General features: G+C 38.2%; 1 protein-coding gene across 13 annotated transcripts in view; it reads right to left on the bottom strand.

Moving 5' to 3' along the window:
• Nucleotides 1-252: 252 nt before the first annotated feature.
• ATE1 (arginyltransferase 1) overlaps nt 253-19,657 on the bottom strand; it is a 135,852-nt gene continuing 116,447 nt past the window's right edge. For 9 of the 13 annotated variants that reach the window (XM_081073833.1, XM_081073837.1, XM_081073836.1 and 6 more), the window contains one exon: nt 253-3,573. In XM_081073833.1, coding sequence (XP_080929959.1) covers nt 3,395-3,573 — 179 coding nt within the window. In that variant the 3' untranslated portion in view covers nt 253-3,394. Of the gene's footprint in view, nt 3,574-13,129; nt 16,218-19,657 lie in introns of those variants that run through there. The other 4 variants (XM_081073838.1, XM_081073829.1, XM_081073828.1 and 1 more) reach the window with 3 other exon arrangements.

Here is a 19,657-nt window from a genome sequence, read left to right as displayed (position 1 = left end):
CCAAATGTCAAGGGTGCCAGTCCCAATCCTCTTACTTTAGTAACCCTGAGATCACACACAACACTGCTGAAATCCTATCATGGTATTTCTTCCAAATTTCCGATGTCCAGAACTTACTGTTGAGAAAACAAAACGGCATGTAGAGCACAATTCTATCCATATTAAAATTACAAATGTGTATATATGGCAATTCTCTCTCACTGGTATGGCAGGACTTCAGATTACTTTTACTTTCTTATTTATATTTTTCTTAATGCTTTAATTGCTCACAGTATCATTTTTGTAGTTATAAAACAATTAAGCTATCTTCAATTAAGAAAAAAATGTTCTACCGATTCTGAAGGCAGTTCCCAGTGTCTATCAAATGCTTGCGGGAGATTATTTTGAAGGATAAAATTACAGAAGAATGTAATATCCATGCTATAAGAGAAAATGGCTTCACTAGTCTGTCCCCAGTTTGCTGCATACCTGCAATGGCAGGTGTTATCACAAAATACACTGAATATTAAATTTTAAAAAATTTATCAGAGTAAAAGACATGTTGCCATTAATGCCCCCTTAAAATACTCCCTCTCGCTTTGAACACACTTATCCCATCGTTCTTGCCACTTTCTGAAGCAGTTCTAGAAGTCCTCTTTCATGAGTGTCTTTAGTTGCGCAGTTCTGACTGTCTTGATGTCCTGTATTGATTAAAAATGTTTACCTTTCATGGTCATTTTGACTTTGGAGAAGAGCAAGAAGTCACATGGTGCCAGATCCGGTGAATAAAGTGGATGAGGACACACCGTAATGTTTTTTGTTTGTTTTTTTTAAAGATTTTATTGGGGAAGGGGAACAGGACTTTATTGGGGAACAGTGTGTACTTCCAGGCCTTTTTTTTTTCCCAAGTCAAGTTGTTGTCCTTTCAGTCTTAGTTGTGGAGGGCGCAGCTCAGCTCCAGGTCCAATTGCTGTTTTCTAGTTGCAGGGGGCACAGCCCACCATCCCTTGCAGAAGTCAAACCAGCAACCTTGTGGTTGAGAGGACGTGCTCCAACCAACTGAGCCATCTGGGAGGCAGCTCAGCTCAAGGTGCCGTGTTCAATCTTAGTTGCAGGGGGCAGAGCCCACCATCCCTTGCGGGACTCGAGGAGTTAAACTGGCAGCCTTGTGGTTGAGAGCCCACTGGCCCACGTGGGAATTTCACCGGCAGCCTTCGGAGTTAGGAGCATGAGGCTCTAACTGCCTGAGCCACCGGGCCAGCCCACCGTAATGTTTTTATTTGACAGAAATTGCCATATACTAGAAGCGATGTGTGACACGGGACCTTTCTGTAATGATCACAAAATACGGTGAATGCTGCTGCCAAGTGCCATCCAATGGAAAGGCAGGGATCTTGAATATAAGCAGGAAGTGGTGCATCAAACCTTAGTAACAGTGTGGGACAAGTTTCAATTTGTTCGGGTGTGAGCTACGGTTGAGAGAAGGTGTGTTTTAAAGTGTGCCATAAATCATGGATCACGAACAACGCATTAACATGAGATGGGCAAAGGGTGTCATCCTCCATCATGACAACACTGTGTCACACATCGCTTCTGGTATGGCAATTTCTGTCAAATAAAAACATTATGGTGTGCCCTCATTCACCTTATTCACCAGATCTAGCACCGTGTGACTTCTGGCTCTTCCCTAAAGTCAAAATCATTCAGGACACAGAGGCAGCCACAACAGCGCAACTAAAGACACTCACGAAAGAGGACTCCAGAACTGCTTCAGAAAGTGGCAAGAACGATGGGGTAAGTGTGTTCGAAGTGAGGGGGGGTATTCTGAGGGGGATTAATGACACTGTGTCTTTTACTGTAATAAATTTTTAAAAATTTAAACATTCACCATATATTTTGATCACACCTCATACAGTTTATTTGGATGTCGAATTTCTAAACATTTGACTTCTAACATCATTCTCTTATGATCCTTTTATTCTAACTACTTGAAATTATTTTCTCATGTTTTACCTAAATTCAGTGAATTTACAAGAAAAATTTAAAATCAGCAGTGGGATTCAAACTACTAAGTTTTAGAATACGGTTTTCAAAAAGATCAAAGAAAGTCGAATGGGCAAAGAATGGGCAAAATGGGGACTGGAAAGGATTCAGTGGCCAAGCAGCTGGCAACAGAAAGTGGAGATCAGCTGAGAAAACACACAAGAAAACAGCCGTCTTCTGTCCTTCACTGTCTCCAACACAACTGCACTGTAACTATGAACTAAGGCGTCTGCTTCTCTTCCTTCCTCCCAGCACAGTGGTGCCACCTGGACAGTGGTGGACAATGGTATCTGTTGAATGGGCCAAGGCCCAAACGAAAGGAAGTGAGAAGGAAAGAGGGGTCGCCTCTGCTTCAAATGACTAATGCAGCGTCTCTATGACAGTCAATCAAAGGGAAAAATGGAGCGTTTTGTCTCTTACTCTGGAAAAGAGGTCAATACGATTCCTACTTAATTAAATGTGACTTGTAGCACAGCTATAAAAGTGGTCAGATATTAACTAATTTTTAACCAATAACCAAAGACAAGTGTCCTGGCTTCTAAGGAATGAAACTTAGTGACTTTACTTCTGACAAACCAGAGGTGAAGGCAGGAGCCAACACTTTTCTTAAATAATTCATTTCTTAGATTTTTAGAAATAGAGCAAATAATGTAATATATAATTAGGGCAAACATATTTTATGGTCTAAACTGGGATACTTGGAGAGTAAAATGGAACACTTGTAATCATTATTCTAGGAAAGATATCATGCCGAAACAGCAGACGTGAACAGGATGGTCCTGGGTAAACAGACACCTGATGTCAACATGACATGCTTTTATAATGTTTGCATTTTCTTGTTCTGAGTTCTCTATTACACTACATAACGACACTCGGCAGTAACTTAGTATTTAACACTGAGTGATGGCATAGTTCTGTTATCTGGGGAAGACATTTTCCATGTGATGTAACAAACTTCCCAACTTCTTGCCCACACTTAAGGTTTTTAGCACAAACTAGTGTTTTACATGGATCTGAGACAAACAGTCTGTCTTGATTTCTCCAGCAACAAACAAGCAGAACTGTCATTTAAATTACTTAAGGTTCACTTACTAATTTTACTTTCCGAAACATTAACAAGAGAAGTTTCCCATATCTTATTCATAAAACAAAGTTCCAAAATGATACCCCTCCACCCTCCACGAGTATGAGGCTAGGTAATAACATGTTTAAGATCTTTACATAAACAAGGAGACTGCCACGAAGTATTTTAGAAAGGCCATATAATAGTCGAAATAAACAATAAGAGATCTGTGGGTGGTTATGGGGCTGCCGCAGAGGCACCGCCTGGAGCGGGCAGGAGGCGATGCCCAGCAGGAGGCGGGCCCGGGGTTCAGTTCCGGAACAACAGCATCCGCTCGGAACACGCCTGGCCCACCAGGCTCGCGTACTGCAGCACGGCAGCCTCGTCGCTCGGGTCCTTCTGCTGTTTCCTATAAACACCGTAAGGCATTATGACTTCCTTGTGAAACACCTGCAGTCGATCAGGTTCCTTACTGCGACCTTCGTCCACTGCAATCACAAAAAATACTGATTAAAAAGGGCCACGTAGCGAACGACTTTTCAGTTCTAATTTAAAAATACCTATTTAAAATATAAAAATTGTGTTATGATGCCCTCCTTAAAACTGGAAGCCACATGCAAAAGAGTGAAACCAGACTGCTGTATGTCTCACCGTACACAAAAATTAACTCAAAATGGACTACAGATTTGAATATAAGACCTGAAACAATAAAATGCATAGAAGAAAACATAGGCACTAAAACTTACAGACCTTCATCTCAGAGGGGTTTTGTGAACGTGACCCCAAAGGCAAGGGAAGGAAAAAACAAAAATAAATGAATGGGACTACATCAAACTAAAAAGGCTTCTGCATAAAAAAAAGAAACCATCAACAAAACAAAAAGGCAACCAGTCGAATGAGAAAAGATATCTGCAAACAACACCTCTGATACGGGGCTAATGTGCAAACAACTCTCTCTCTCTCTCTCTCTCTCTCTCTCTCTCTCTCTCTATATATATATATATATATATATATATATACATATATATATGTATATACATATATACACACACACATATATGTGTGTATATATATACATATAGATATTATATATAAAAAGAACTCATACAACTCAACAACAAAACCAACCACCCAATTAAAAAATGGGCAGATGACCTACAGACTCTTCTCCCAAGAAGACATACAGCCAACAGACATATGAAAAGATGCTCAACATCACTAATCATCAGGGAAACGCAAATCAAAACCACAAAGAGACACCACCTCACATCTGTCAGGATGGCTATCATCAAGAAGACAAGTAGTAACAAATGTTGGAGAGAATGTGGAAAAAAGGGAATCCTTGTACACTGCTGGTAGGAATGTAAATTGGTACAGTCTCTATGGAAAACAGTGTGGAGATTCCTCAAAAAAGTATGTCCCAGCAATCCCTCTTCTGGGTATCCGAAAAATTTGAAAACACTCATTCGTAAAGATATATGTACCCCTATGTTCACTGCAGCGTCAGTCGCAAGACATGGAAACAACCGAAGTGTCCTTTGCTTGATGAATGGATAAAGAAGGTGTGGTACATATATACAATGGAGTATTACTCGCCATATAAAATAATGAAACGATGCCACTTGCGACATGGACAGATCTTGAGAATATTATGCTAAGCAAAACAAGTCAGACAGGAAAGGACAAAAACCATATGATTTCACACATATGTGGGATATAAAACTAAAAGCAACAAATGAACAAACAAAACACACTCAGACACAGACAACAGTATGGTGGCTACCAGAGGGAAAGGGAGGTGGGGACAAGATGTACAGGGTAAAGCAGGTCAAATATTTCGTGACGGATGGAATCTAGACTTTGGGTGGTGAGCACATAATGCAGAATACTGATGATATATTATAAAATTGTATACCTGAAACTTATTCAATGTTACCAACCAGTGTTGCCACAATAAATTTAAATAAAAAAGATGTCCTCTTTGAGCAGTATGTTCAAATGAGGGTGTACAGCATTAACACAAACTTGAGTAAGTTAATAAATAACAAATGCATTTCTGAGAGGTAATAAATCACCCCACCAAGAGCTAAAACATCAGGGAAAGACAAAGAACTGTTTGCAATTTAAAAGCTGGCCTTGGACACCTTTATTATTTTCGCGTGACAATAAAGTTACCACACTCCAGATCTTCCCTGCGTCTGACTGAAATTTACTTTGCCTTTCCTTGAGCCAACATACTGTCTGGAGCTCTCATCTGTGCAACGAAGCCTTCTGCTGACTCCACAGTTCTGGTGACGCGCGCGGGCCCGGTCTGGGCAACGAGCACGGAACCTGTGGGCAGATTCTTAAAGCTGTCGCGGAGGACATGGCAGAGACTGTGAGTGGTTGCCTCTTACCGTGCTGCCTCGAAAATAAGACCTAACCGGAAAAGCCCTCGCATGATTTTTCAGGATGACATCCCCTGAACATAAGCCCTAATGTATCTTTTGGAGCAAAAATTAACATAAGACCCGGTCTTCAGGCCACTTCTAAGAATCATCCTGCAGCTGTGGTACCCACCCTGACTACATACTGGAGTCATCTAAGGAGCTCTGAAAAAAGACTAAGCCCTGGAGCCCATCCCCAGAGAGCCCGATTTAAACACTGGCCTGAACAGAACCTGAGCATCAGTATTTTCTTAAGCCTTCTAAAGTAGGTTAAGAAACTGCCCTAGAAAAACACGGACACACCGATGTCTATATATATGTGTGTACAGGACGCTTGCAGCAATACTCCCTGTAACACCGAAACACTGGAAACCTACATGTCCATCAATGAAGAACTGCTTAAATATGTTAGGTATAATAAAACGTTATACTGCTATTAAAAAGATAAAAGAAAATAAGTGGAAAAGTACATAAAGTATAAACAATTTTATTTATTGATTAAAAGCCTAGTACACACATAGGAAACAATCTGGAGAAATATACACCAACCTGTTACCAGTATTTTTCTCTAACTGTTCCCTCTGCCTAGAACGCCCCCCACCTTCCCCCAGGCTGCCACCGTGGCTCAGCCCCCTGCTTCATCAGATGAAATGGCAGCTCCTGGGGGGTGGGGGGAGGGAGATGAGGGTAAGGGGGGTCAATTATATGGTGATGGAAGGAGAACTGACTCTGGGTTGTGAACACACAATGGGATTTATAGATGGTGTAATACAGAACTGTACACCTGAAATCTATGTAATTTCACTAATAATTGTCATCCTAATAAATTTAAAAAAATAAAAATAAAATAATAATTAAAAAAAAGAAATGGCAGCTCCTCAGAGGCCTTCCCTGGTCCCTTCCAGTCAACAGTATCCCTGTCTCCTTGTTCTCCTTTATCTTCCTTATCACACTACCACCTGACTTATGTATTTATTGCCTGTTTCCCTTTCCACTAGAAAGTGCTATGAGAATAAAAATTAGATAAAAACTTGGGACTGTTTTACCCACTATTATTTCCCCCGTGTCTAGTGCAATAGGTAACACACCAGTGGTGCTCCATAGATATCTGCTGAACGAATGAACAAGTCTACCTCTGGAGGCAGTATTACAAGAGACTTTCCCATTGTGGGACACACACACACACACACACACACACACACACACACACACACTCTCTCTCTCAACTTTTGCATTTTCTATAAGCATAAGGTTTTGTAATTTAAAAAAACAGTTGTTTTTAAGGTTGATTGAGGCATCATTTCTTTGCTCAATTTGGATCTTCTAAAAATGAAAAGTGCAAGCGCTAGTTTCCTTTCCTATAAATCAAAAGCATTGTTTTACATTTTTCAGGGTCTTTCAGCTATAAACTTCTTTCTCAATGTGGGCGATGAACTTTCCACAATATTCACTATAAATTAAACATTTTATTGGATACCCACTTCATACAAGACTATGCTTTAATACTTAAGTTGGATTACATTCCTTATTCTTTTATAAAGGAATAAATAAACATCTATTCTTCCTCAACTGATATTGTTTTCTCTATCAGATATTCATTAATTAATCAGGATAAAGCATCCAAGATCAGTTTCAGAAGAAACAGAAGTAACACTATTCCTCTAATACCTGAAAGAGAAAGAGAGATCCCACGTGATGGATGTGTCTCATAGGCTAGCTGATCTCCACCATCTTAGGAGAAAGTGAGTTAGGGCATTCCAAAACTGACTACATTCTATGCCTGTTTAAAACTTTGTAACGGGGGGATCCAAGACAATCATGCACTCTTAGGTAAAAAGAAGTTATATACTGTCAGAGCCCACTTTCTTGCATCTAGAGCCGAGCTCGGGAAGGCATGGAGGGCTGAGGAGAAAGGGAACACCAAGGACGCCAGCCAAAGGGTCCTCGCAGAACTGAATGCCAGAGTAATTTTCGATTTTCACGTTATCCAGGACACAGATCAAGGTAAAGAAGAATGAAGTGGCAGGAGAAGGGATCTCCTCAAGGCTGCTGTCCCTTCCCTGCGTCGTTCTGTGCCTGTCTGCCCTCAACTGCATTCCCAGCCTCCTGCTCTGCTCTGCTCTGCGCTGCTGCAGAAGGCTGGAGCTGGGGGAGGCAAAGCCCCAGCTGCTCTTGGAGTTGTCAAGCTTCCAGCTTCTGTTGTTAGCCCTCGCCCCTGGGCCCATTTTTCTCTACAGCCCGGACGTGGGGGTGGTTTCCTGCTGTTGCTAATCTCTGGGGCACCCCTCTGCCTTGCTTGGCTCTCAGCAACACCACTGCCTGTTATCGCCAGTTCCCTGCATTAAATGCTCTGTACTGTAAGTACCTGACGTGGTCTTGGTGTTCCTGGTTGGACATACCAATTCAGAATATGTGTTGTTTCTTACAAATTATTTTATCCAACTGAAGCAGAATATCCACGTACTTTTAAAATATGTAACACTTACTAGGTTACTACATGCCTTCTCAGGGGAAGGTACAAGCAAAGGAAAAGGGAGCAACCTGGGTCCTGCCGTCCATTTCAAACATCTTAATGTCCACTGATTACAACACAGATAACCATCTCCATCACCTGGCTACAGTGCTACCAGCAGGACAAGGTAAGTTCAAGGATGTTTAGAGTCTAATACAAATAGCAAACTAGTAAATATCAGTGAGAACTGAGAAAGAGAGACACAAGAACATCAGCAAAACCGCACAACATCTTCGAAATCTAAAACCTTGGATCTTTTAAAATTGGAATTTTAAAGGCTGTCCGTATTTGACTACATAGAAGGATGTTTAACAGTTTAAACTTCTGCCCTGAAGTATTTTAGGACAGACATCCTTTAAAATTCAAATAAATGGAACGCCTTAGCAAATACAAACATAAGATTTGATATGCCATCATCTTATTTTATCTAGAATGAAATGCCACCTTTTAATTTTTATTCATTTCTAGTGCAACATATAAAAATAAAAATAGATTAAGAAAAAACCCACCATTGTGTATAATTTATACCAACTATTTTATTTTAAAGTGTACTCCTCCTCTAGAGTAGGAAATGTTGCAGTTTCATTTGTAAAAACATAGTTAACCTTGAACAATGTGGAAGTTAGGGATGCTGACCCTCTGCTGGCTCCCCAAAAATGTAACTAATAGCCTACTTTTGAGCGGAAGCCTTAAGTAATAACACGAACAGTTGATTAACACCTATTTTGTCTATTAGATGAGTACGTATTATATACCGTATTCTTATAATACAGCTAGAGAAAAAATATTAAGAAAATCCTGAGAGAGAAAATACATTTCTGCTGCTGTGCTGTTGTGACCAATACCGTGCGTGTGTGGTGTCTGTTTACACGAGGAATTATCTGCCTGTTAGTACTCACATCGATACTGTCTTACATGGTACGAAACACTGTCGAGGTTATACGTATTACTCACACTAGACATCAAACACAAAAAGATAATGTGAAAAAGAAATCTGCATTTATTTGCAGGTGCAACGATTCATGCACTGGTAACAAAGCAGCAGCAGCAGGATTGGTCCCTGGTAGCCTAGTGTCCTCGATATGACTGCTTCACGGTAGCCCAGCCTACACACTAACGAATGAATCGTTACAAAATCTTTATGGCATACAGAATTACAGTCATATTTATAATACAGTATTGGAAACACTTACATTTGTAAAAAACCCACTTACCTGTGACGATAGGTTTATATGCAGTTTCTCTAATTACGAGAGAGAGACAGAGAGACAAAGACGGGGGGGGGGGGGGAGAGAGAGAGGCATACTAAACGATCATGTAATTCTTTGAAAGCCAAATTATAAACCAGTAGGAAAAGGTTAATAACTTTATATTAATATGACTCACCTTGTGCAAGGAGAGGCTATCCACCGCCATCGTCTTGCACACGATCTACACGATGACAGGTGACAATGACGATGACACAAAATCGTCTCACACAGTCCTTGCCATACCGTTACTCGATTGTCACAGACACACACAACAGGCAGATTTATTAACTGTCTGGCATGATGATTATTTACTGCTCATTAAGTGGAAGTGGATCGTCATCAAGGTCCTCATCCTCGTGGTCTTCACGTTGAGAACACTGGGAAGGGGGGTTGGTCTGTCGTCTCAGGGGTGGACGAGGCCCAACACATGGAGGAGGTGGGAGGGGAGGCTGGAGAGGCAGGCACACTCTGTGTCACTTTACAGAAATACATTGTAATTTCTGTCTGACTTCTTTGCTTCCTATTTCTCTAAAAATGTTCCTACGCGTATATGGTACCAATCCTTCTCCCACCATTTGTTTTCGTTTCAGTGCCCATGTCATAGAAGGGACCATGTCATAAAAGACGTCAACAACAGTCCTGAGTAATCGGAACCCTTCTGCCACCGGTCTAATGTCAACATGTTTTCTGGCACCACGGCTTCTATGTCTTCTTCCTCGTCGCCTGGTGCTGGTCCGGAGCACTCATCTCCATCAAGTCGTCTCCGTTAGTAACTCTTGGTAAGGTGTCTATTAGCTCTTGAATTTCTCCAGGATCCACAGCTTGAAATCTTCCACCCCCTCTTGCCATATCCACAATCTCTTCCATGATTTCCTTCACTGGCTCTGCTGTAAATCCTCTGCTGGGAAGTCAGACACACCTGGACACAGTTTTCTCCAGCAGGAATTTACTGTTTTGGACTTCATGGGTTCGTGACTTTTTCTATGACAACAAGGGCATCTTCGGTGGCATAATCCTTCCAGACTTTCATGGTGTTCTATCGGGGTTCTCTGCTCTTTTGTAGCCTTGACAATCCTTTCCATAGTGAACCGCGTATGACGCGACTTAAAGCCCCGTAGTACGCCCCCGAGCTCAAGGCTGACTTAGAGATGTTGTGTTTGGGGGCAGGCAGACCACTGGGACGCCTTTGGTGTGAATTGATGGGGTTCTGGGTGGCCAGGGGCACTGTCCAATATCAGAACTCTAAAAGGCATCCCCTTACTGGCCAAGTACGTCCTGACTTCAGGGACAAAGCATCAACAGAACCATCCAGAAAAAGCATTCTTGATGTCCAGGCCTTCTTGTTGTACAAGTGAAAATCTGGCAAGTGGGGTTTATCTTTTCTCTTCAAGGCTTGGGGGTTAGCAGCTTTCCAGTCTTTTTTTTTTTTTTTAATTAGATTTATTGGGGTGACAATTGTTAGTAAATTTACATAGATTTCAGGTGTACAATTCTGTATTACATCGTCTATAAATCCCATTGTGTGTTCACCACCCAGAGTCAGTTCTCCTTCCATCACCATATATTTGATCCCCTTTACCCTCATCACCCACCCCCCACCCCCTTACCCTCTGGTAACCACTAAATTATTGTCTGTGTCTATGAGTTTTTGTTTCTCATTTGTTTGTCTTGTTCTTTTTGGTTTATATACCACATATCAGTGAAATCATAGGGTTCTCTGCTTTTTCTGTCTGACTTGTTTCACTTAGCATTATTCTCTCGAGATCCATCCATGTTGTCACAAATGAGCAGCTTTCCAGTCTTGATCACAAACCCAACTGCATTTGTACAAAATGGCCAAGTGAGCCCATCCCTTCCTGCCTTAAATCCCGGGGCGTGCTTCTCTACCTTACTGATAAATGTCCCATTTGAATTCTTCCCCACCCACCCTCACCCCAGAAGAGGCCACTTTGCATTAAAAAATTGTTCAAGGAGATATCCTTTCTTCTCAATGATTTTCTTAATGGCATCTGGGAACTCGTCTTCTGCCTCTTGGTCAGAAGAAGCTGTTTCACCTGTTATCTTAACATGTTTTAAGCCAAATCTTTCTAAAACTATCAAACCATCCTTTGCTGGCATTAAATTCTCCAGCTTTAGATCCTTCACCCTTCTTTTGCATTAAGTTGTTTTTGCATTTGCTGGTATAGCTGCAGTTATGGCTTCACAAATCTTTCTTTCTTTTTTTAACAGTGGTCCTTATACTGGCTTCATTTATCTTGAAATGCTGGGCAACCACAGCTGCAGACCTCAATCTACAGTACATTATCAAGCACTTCAACGTTTTCGTGTAACGTCATGACTTTTCTCTGCTTCTTGGAAGCACTTCCAACATCACTAGCGGCACTTCGCGTGGGTCCCATGGGGTTACTCAAGGTTTACGGCATTGCACTAAACACGATGAAAAATAGTCGAGAACAAGAGCTCACAATTTACTGGCGAGATGACCTGCTCGTGTGGAGATAATCAGCTTCACTTGAGCTCATCTCATTAGCATCAGGAGATGGCTACGAGATTATTACAGCAGTGCAGTATGTGCTACAGTTAATTGTATGCAGTTATAACTTAATAATGCATCTTTATATTTGTCTTGACAGTGAATTGTGCCATGTATGGTCTGTATGAGTGTAAGTTTTGATAAATTTTAACTGTTTTTTAATAGATTTGTGTAGACTTTATGGTAGTAAATGACTAGTACCTAATACATTTTATATATTCATGACATACCTCTTTCTGAATCTTTTTGCTATATTGTAGCATTGCCCCAAATTTGATTTGCATATAATTTTAAAGCCTTTTCTCTAATCTTAATAAATAGAAATGAAGTACAGTTGACCTTGAGTAACATGGGTTTGAACTGTATGGGTCCACTTACATGTGGGGTTTTTTTTTCAATAGATAAACTGGAAACTTTTTTGGAGATTTGCGACAATTTGAAAAAATTCTCGGATGAACTACATAGACTAGAAACAGTGAAAAGATTAAGAAAAAGGTATGTCATGACTATATAGAGGGTGCAAAAAAAATGTATACACAATTGAAGAAAAGGAAAAAACTGTATTACAATTACACTAATGGTAACCACTTTGGGCACCTCTTGTAATCACAAAAATCAAGCATAACTTATATTCATCTTTTGTTATCGGAATATATTGAGTATTACAATTTTAACACAGGTTTTCCCTTTCTTTAAATGTATATACATTTTTTTGGCACTCTGTATTTTTGAGGCCTTTATATCTGAATCAAAGTAATCAAATGCATAATATATTGAAAGTAGACACCAACCAGCTATTCACTTTTTAACATCCCACATAATTACAAAAGTGGTAATAATGAATGTTAAAATCCTCTCCTCATTCTCTTCAATATTACTGTATCCCAGCCATTTGCAGATACAAACATATTTGGTCTTAGTGTTCAAATACTTGGGAAGTTCGTGGGATTATTACTGTTGTTTAATAGTATAAATAACATAGTACTTACTGATTGTATCACCAACTCATCAGATTATGCTGAGACTTAATTGAAACTTTTTATTAATTCATTGAAATACAAATTAGTTTTCTTAGTTAACCCACATTCTTAAGTTTTCCCATTAGCACACTTTATTTTAAAAACGGCATTGAAACATCATGGAGATTAAAAAGCAGCACTAAGCTGTATCTCTCCCCCCTAAAAATACGTACGTTGCAACTCAAACTAGGAACGTAAATTTAGAATTCTGACTACCCAAAGATATCAACCTAAAATTGCCGGTACTTTAATAAAAGGGATTAGAGATTCACAAGACTTATTAACAAAATCAAAGGAAAGATTTAAATTTTTAAAAAACTTTGTATTTCAATAACTTGAACTAACAACAAATATTCTGGGAATCAGTCATTATGGAATTACTGAATACTTAATAATAAGCATATTAATTTTATTTTATCTTATTAAATCATAAAAGTATGCTTGCTTCAAAACTCAATATAGAAATAAAGTGATGTCAACCCCTACATACATAATCCTTTCTCTTACCACTCTTTTTTTTAAATTAGTTTAAGGTGTACAAAACAATATGATAGTTAGACATTTATCATATATATCCCTCACTCAGTGATAACCCCCATCCTTCTTGCCCCACCAAACTTCCATCCAAATTACCAGTGTTTAACATTTTCATAAGATGCATTTAAATATTTACATACAGAGTTTTGGATTACATTCTTACCATACCTTAAATTAAGGCCAGAAAATCAAAGCAATCACTCTTTCAGTGAGTATATTGTATTAACTTCAGAAACCACTGATTATCATCACAGACAAAATAACACATTTCTGTTTTCTGGGCTTGACAGTCTGCAGTTTTATAATCATTAGTTACATTCATAATGAAGGCAGATTCTGATTCTTAGTACATGCTACATAATTAGTTTTAAAACCAACTTAAAAGCTACACAAGAAAAATTCTACCAGATACTGAAAATACTGGCAATAAATTAGTTATGATTTATGTAGTAAAGTAAAAAAAATGCATCCCAAATCCTCACAAAACCCTTTTGTAATCATCCTGGATTGCTTGCTAATAAATGTTCTCCGTGCTTGCAGACAAAAATCTACATAGCTAAACCCACACAGCACAACAGGCTTCATCTTGAAGGGACCTTCAAGACAATAGAAAAATAAGTTTTTTGAGATTAAAGACCATTTGCCATCACACTTAAGGGGAACTGCCAGCTTATTGGATGTCTTGGAAATGTGTGCCAACAAGAGCTTCTTCCATCTTTCCTTCCTTTAATGTATCTCAAATAAAAATCAACGGCAATCCTGCAAAAACTCTTCCTGAGATAAGCATTTGATCACTTATTTTGATATACTTATTGATACAAATATGTTGTCAACTCTCTGATGTTATAATCTTCAAGGAAAACTCTGGTGGGCAATAACTGCTTCATTTTCCACCCCAACTTTTTATTCACAGAGATGAACAGTACATCACACAGGTGCTTTCAAAAAGAAAAGAATCTAGAGATCAAAGCTTTCCTTCTCTTATGGGGACTCATTCGTTATTCTTAAGGAGACTTTGTAACTTCTAGGCTTTCCAGAAAATGATGAAACAGCCTATTTTCTTAACTTCATTATTTATTGCTACAGCATTACTGCATAAACATGAAAACAAATAACGTACTTTATAGTTTCTCATGAAGGCAGCTGTATAAATGGCAGACCCAGTAATGTTGACAAAGCTAAATGTACTCAGGCAAAAGTGTAATAAAATGGGAAGAATATGAAAGTTTGAAGCAAATGCGTGACAGAACTAAACTCTGGAATCAAACTCAATTCTGGAAGGTCCAAAGTCAAACACAATTTAGCATATTTTACAAAAGGTATTAAGAAATGTGTTAATCACCATGGGGGAGGGAATGGGGAAGGTGGGAAGAAATTGTGAAAGGAAATATGGGATAGCAAAAGGTTGGCAGGGGAATGCATAGTAGTTATGACAAAGGTAACTGAGCTCAATCAGCTATTTCTTCAAGCCCATTTACTTTAGGCACCAATCAGGGTGAATTACATTTTCCTATTCTACAAGGAATACTGCTGCTAGTCAACTCACACACAGTGTTTTTTGGTAAAAATAAAAACTAATAAAACACATCTAAACTTAGATTATTTGTACAATGTCATTTAATAGCAGCTTTATTGAGATATAATTCTCATCCCATACAGCTTATCCATGTAAAGTATATGAATCAATGACTTTTAGCATATACACTGTTGTATAACCATCATAACAAACAATTTTATAACATTTTCAGCATCCCAGGAAGAAACCCCATACCTATTTTCAGTCTCTCATCATTTCCCCGCAACTTCCAGAGCCCTAAGCAACACCAATCTACTTTCTGTCTCTATGGAACCATACGATCTGTGATCTGTGGTGACTGATTTCTTTCACTCAGCACAATGTTTTCAAGGTTCATGTTTTCACGTTGCAGCACTTCATTCCTTTTTGTTGCCAAATAATATACCATTGTATAAATGTATCACCTTTTATTTACCATTTAGTAGGTGATAGACATTTGGGTTATTTACACTTTTAAATTATTACGAGTAATGCTACAAACATTCATGTGCAACTTGTTTTTGTGTTTTCATTTCTCTTGGGCACATGCACACCTAGGAGTGAAATTGTTGGGTCCTATTATAACTGGATGCTGAACCCATCCAAAAACTGCCAGCTTGTTCTCTGAAGTGGTGCACCATTTTATATCCCTACCAGCAGTGCATAAAAGTTCCAATTTCTTCACATACAATTTATCAACACTAGTTATTATCTGTCATTTTCATGATAGCCATCCTAGTGTGAAGGGTTATCTTATTATTGTGGTTTTGATCTCCATTTCCCTGACAGCTAATGATGTTGAGTTTCTTCTCATGTGCTTATTGGCCACTCATGTATCTTCTATGAAGAAAAGTCTATTCAAACTATTTGTCCATTTTTAAACTGGGTTGTGTTTTTATTGAGTAATAAGAGTTCTATGCATTCTGGATACTAAATCCTTATCAAACATATGATCTGAAAATATATCCTTCCAATCTCTGCACTGTGTTTTTACTTTGTTGATAGTATCTTTGGAAGTATAAAAGTTTTTTATTTTAATGAAGTCTAATTTATTTATTTTTGTTCCTTGTGCTTTTGGTGCCATATCTAAGAAACCACTGCCTAATCCAAGGTCATGAAGATTTATTCTTTATTCTTTTGGTAAGAGTTTTATGATTTTTAGCTCTTACATTTAGTCCCAATCCATTTTGACTTCATTTTTGTACATAGTGTGAAATAGGGAACCAATTTCATTCTTTTGCATGTGGATCTGGATCCAGTTGACTCAGGACCATTTGTTGAAAAGATTATTCTTACTATTCTGCCAAAATAAAAGATGAAATACTGCCATTTGCAACAACACGGATGGATTATGAGATTATTATGTTAAGCGAAATAAGTCAGACAGAAAAAGTCAAGAACAATATGACTTCACTCATATGTGGGCTATAAAACTGAAACCAACAAATGAACAAGACAACAAAGAAACAAAAACTCATAGACACAGACAACAGTTTAGTGGTTACCAGAGGGTAAGAGGGAGGGGAAATGGTAGAAGAGGGAAAAGAGGGTCAAATATGTGGTGATGGAAGAACTGACTCAGTGGTAAATATACTGCTGTTAGATCTATTCCTAATAATTCTATTCTTTTTGACGCTACTATAAATAAAACTGTTGACTTAATTCCATTTTAGATTGTTCATTCTAAGTGTATATAAATAAAATTGATGTTTGTGTATTGATCTTTTATCCAGCAACCTTACTAAACCTGTTTATTAGTCATGATCGTTTTTTACTACATTCTTCAGGAATGTCTATATACAAGATAATGTCATCTCCAAATAAAGAGAGTTAACTCTAACCAGAAAGAACTTCAGAATAGTTTTCATATTATAGTCATTTGGTATCAAATTCCTATAAAAGGTCACCAGAAGAAAGCAAGATGATGCCAAACCCACAATCACATGCAAAAATCACACCAACTTCATCTTCTGCCTCAGCAAACTTCTGGTAGGACTTTTTAATACTGATTATCTAAGTAAAATGCTAATAAAAACCCTCTTCTGATGATAGAGTTGTAGTCTCTCATATGACTACACTAAGCGTTTTGACCCTTAAATACTCTCTTAAATAATTCTTACTTCACTATCAAGGTTTACCCTAAAGAAAGCTACATTTAAAAACTGACAAAAATGAAAGAAACATAAATTCAAATCTGCAAAACATGCCAGTATAGAATTTCCCAAAGACAAAGGGCATGTTGGTTTGCACAGCTGCTGGCTATTGTGCGCTGGGGCTGAGGCTGGTGCCAAAGAGACGGTCTACTAAGGGCCTGCAGGACTGGGCCATCTCTGGTCTGTGTGGTCAAAAGATTAGTTACATACAAGGGAACTGATCATATAAATAAATATAGTGAGAAACATGGGAATCAGATTTCTCTGTCAGAGAAGGGAGGGATAGGTATGGAAAGGTAGGCGACTAGAACAAATTCTGCTGTGTTAAATTTGAATTGGAGGTACTAGTGAAAACTCATGGTGCTTATACATTGCATAGGCATATAGGTATAAAAGTAGTTATGAGTGTGAGTGTGTGTAAGAAAGGGAGAGAGAGAGAGAGTGTGTGCGCGCAATGTATTTCCTAGATCTGTCTGCTAAGAGGACTCGGAAGCCATGCAACCTTAGTAGCAATGAGCATACTTACTGCCCAGGTCTTGTTTTCCAAATATTATTCTTTACTAACAGGAACTAAACTAGCGCTCCTTGGAGAAGTGCCTAATTGCAGAGCTGGGTCAGGGAAAGTACAAGACAAGCCTGGAATATTTTGTGCCGGAAGCTAAGTCAATGCTCAAAGAATGATGGGACATGTCAAAAGAACACAGGAGCCACCCTGAAAAGGTTCCCACTGGCCAAATCTGAGAAAATTTGAGCATTCAAAATAAATAATGAGAGTAACGGATGATAATACATCTCAGCACACATACGTGCACCCACATCCTGGCTCTGTGGAGGTAAGCACTGTTCAAGTTTGGGACGAAGGCTTTAGGTCTTTTTCTATGCATATACATTTTAATTTGGTATAAATTAATTTGATAAAATGATATAATTTTTAATTATATAATTTATTTATGCATTATATAGAGGGTGCCAAAAATGTATACACATTTTAAGAAAAGAAAAAACTGTATTAAAATTATGCTGATGGTAACCACTTTGTAATTGCAGAAGTCAAACGTGATTTGTATTCATCTTTTGTTATCGGTATATATTGACTATCACAATTTTAATTTTTTTTTCTTCTCTTAAAATGTGTAACTTTTTTTTTTGGCACCCTCTGTATATATAAACTAAATCATTCTAAAAATATTCTGTACCTTGTTTTGTACATTAAAATTAGGGTATCTTGAAAAACTTTATTATTATATAATAAATTTCCTCATTCTTCTTAAAAATAAACATGAGTGAAAACTCATGGTTTTTATACATTTTAGAATAATGGCAGATTTACAGAAAAATTGCAATAGACCAATGGATGGTCTAGGAGGCAGCTGAAAAAAAGAACTGTGCCAGACTCTCAAAGAAAACACATGTTAAACAGAGTAAACTAAACTCCAGTGCAGTGGTTCTCAAGCCAGGCTGCACATTACTATCACTTGGGAAGCTTTAAGAAATTCTGATGCTCAGGATACAGTCTGGGACAATCAGAATCTCTGCAAGTGGGGCCTATACAGATAACGATGCAGAAATACTCTTCATGATGTAGTCAGACATACGTGAGACCTTAAAAACTACCAGCACACGAATTTAAGGGTGCAGTACCAATTTCTTGCCACTTTGTTTTAAAAATAGTGCTTCAGGACAGAGAATGACTAAAAACACCACCACCACCCCAAAGATGTAGAAGGAAACTCATACTGCTAAGTTTTTATGGCCATTTTTCATTTTAGTTCCCATTAACGCTTCAGAATAGAGAGAGTGACACTCAGGTGTGCCTTAGCAACAGAGCAAATGAGAACATACAGAATAACCTCAGTTGTCATTTTATATCTTAGTACAATAATGTTTTGAATCACTATTTTTATTTTAAAACCTAGCAGATTTCCATTTAATTTTATTTGTAATTTTGTAAAGTGAATCTATGGAGATCAAAAATATCCCAATATATTAATCATAGATGAGAGAGAAAAAAGGGAGAGATTGATGGTCCCTTAAAAATCAATTTAAGAATATCAAAACCTCAGGTAAGGGACTGCCACAGTGGTACCTCATATTATCTATCATAGCTGCGCTTTGTTATTGTCATAGCTTTACTTTCTTAAAACTTGGCTTTCTTTTCTGGATTTTTAAACCTAAAACTGGTTGCTGTAATCTCTCTGAAAGTTAATATATAATGTTACAGTGATACAAATAAGCCATTTCTAAAACTTGGATTAGATTTCATCAGGTTCGATTTGTATCAGACAGTAAATTAACTTTAGAGTTTCTCAATTATTCATTTGCCATTTATTAACTACTGATGACATTTAATATCCTTCACGGTGTAGCTGGAAATGCACAGCTAAAACAAAAGTGACAGTTTACATACTCTTAACTAATAAAATATTGTTCTTTGGGCTTTTTTTTTTTTCTTTAAATTAAGAAAAGACAAGACTGGCAGGCTTCCACTTCCAGGAAGATAAGAAAGACCTACTTTTGTCTACTGTCCCACTACCTACACCTGGAAACCCTGGACATTATCTGTAACGGACGTAACAAGATGTTGAAA

Source organism: Rhinolophus hipposideros (assembly GCF_964194185.1).
Source record: "Rhinolophus hipposideros genome assembly, chromosome: 15".
Taxonomy (NCBI): domain Eukaryota; kingdom Metazoa; phylum Chordata; class Mammalia; order Chiroptera; family Rhinolophidae; genus Rhinolophus; species Rhinolophus hipposideros.
The sequence above is the reverse complement of the archived record's forward strand: the minus strand, read 5'-3'. Positions and strand labels throughout refer to the sequence as shown.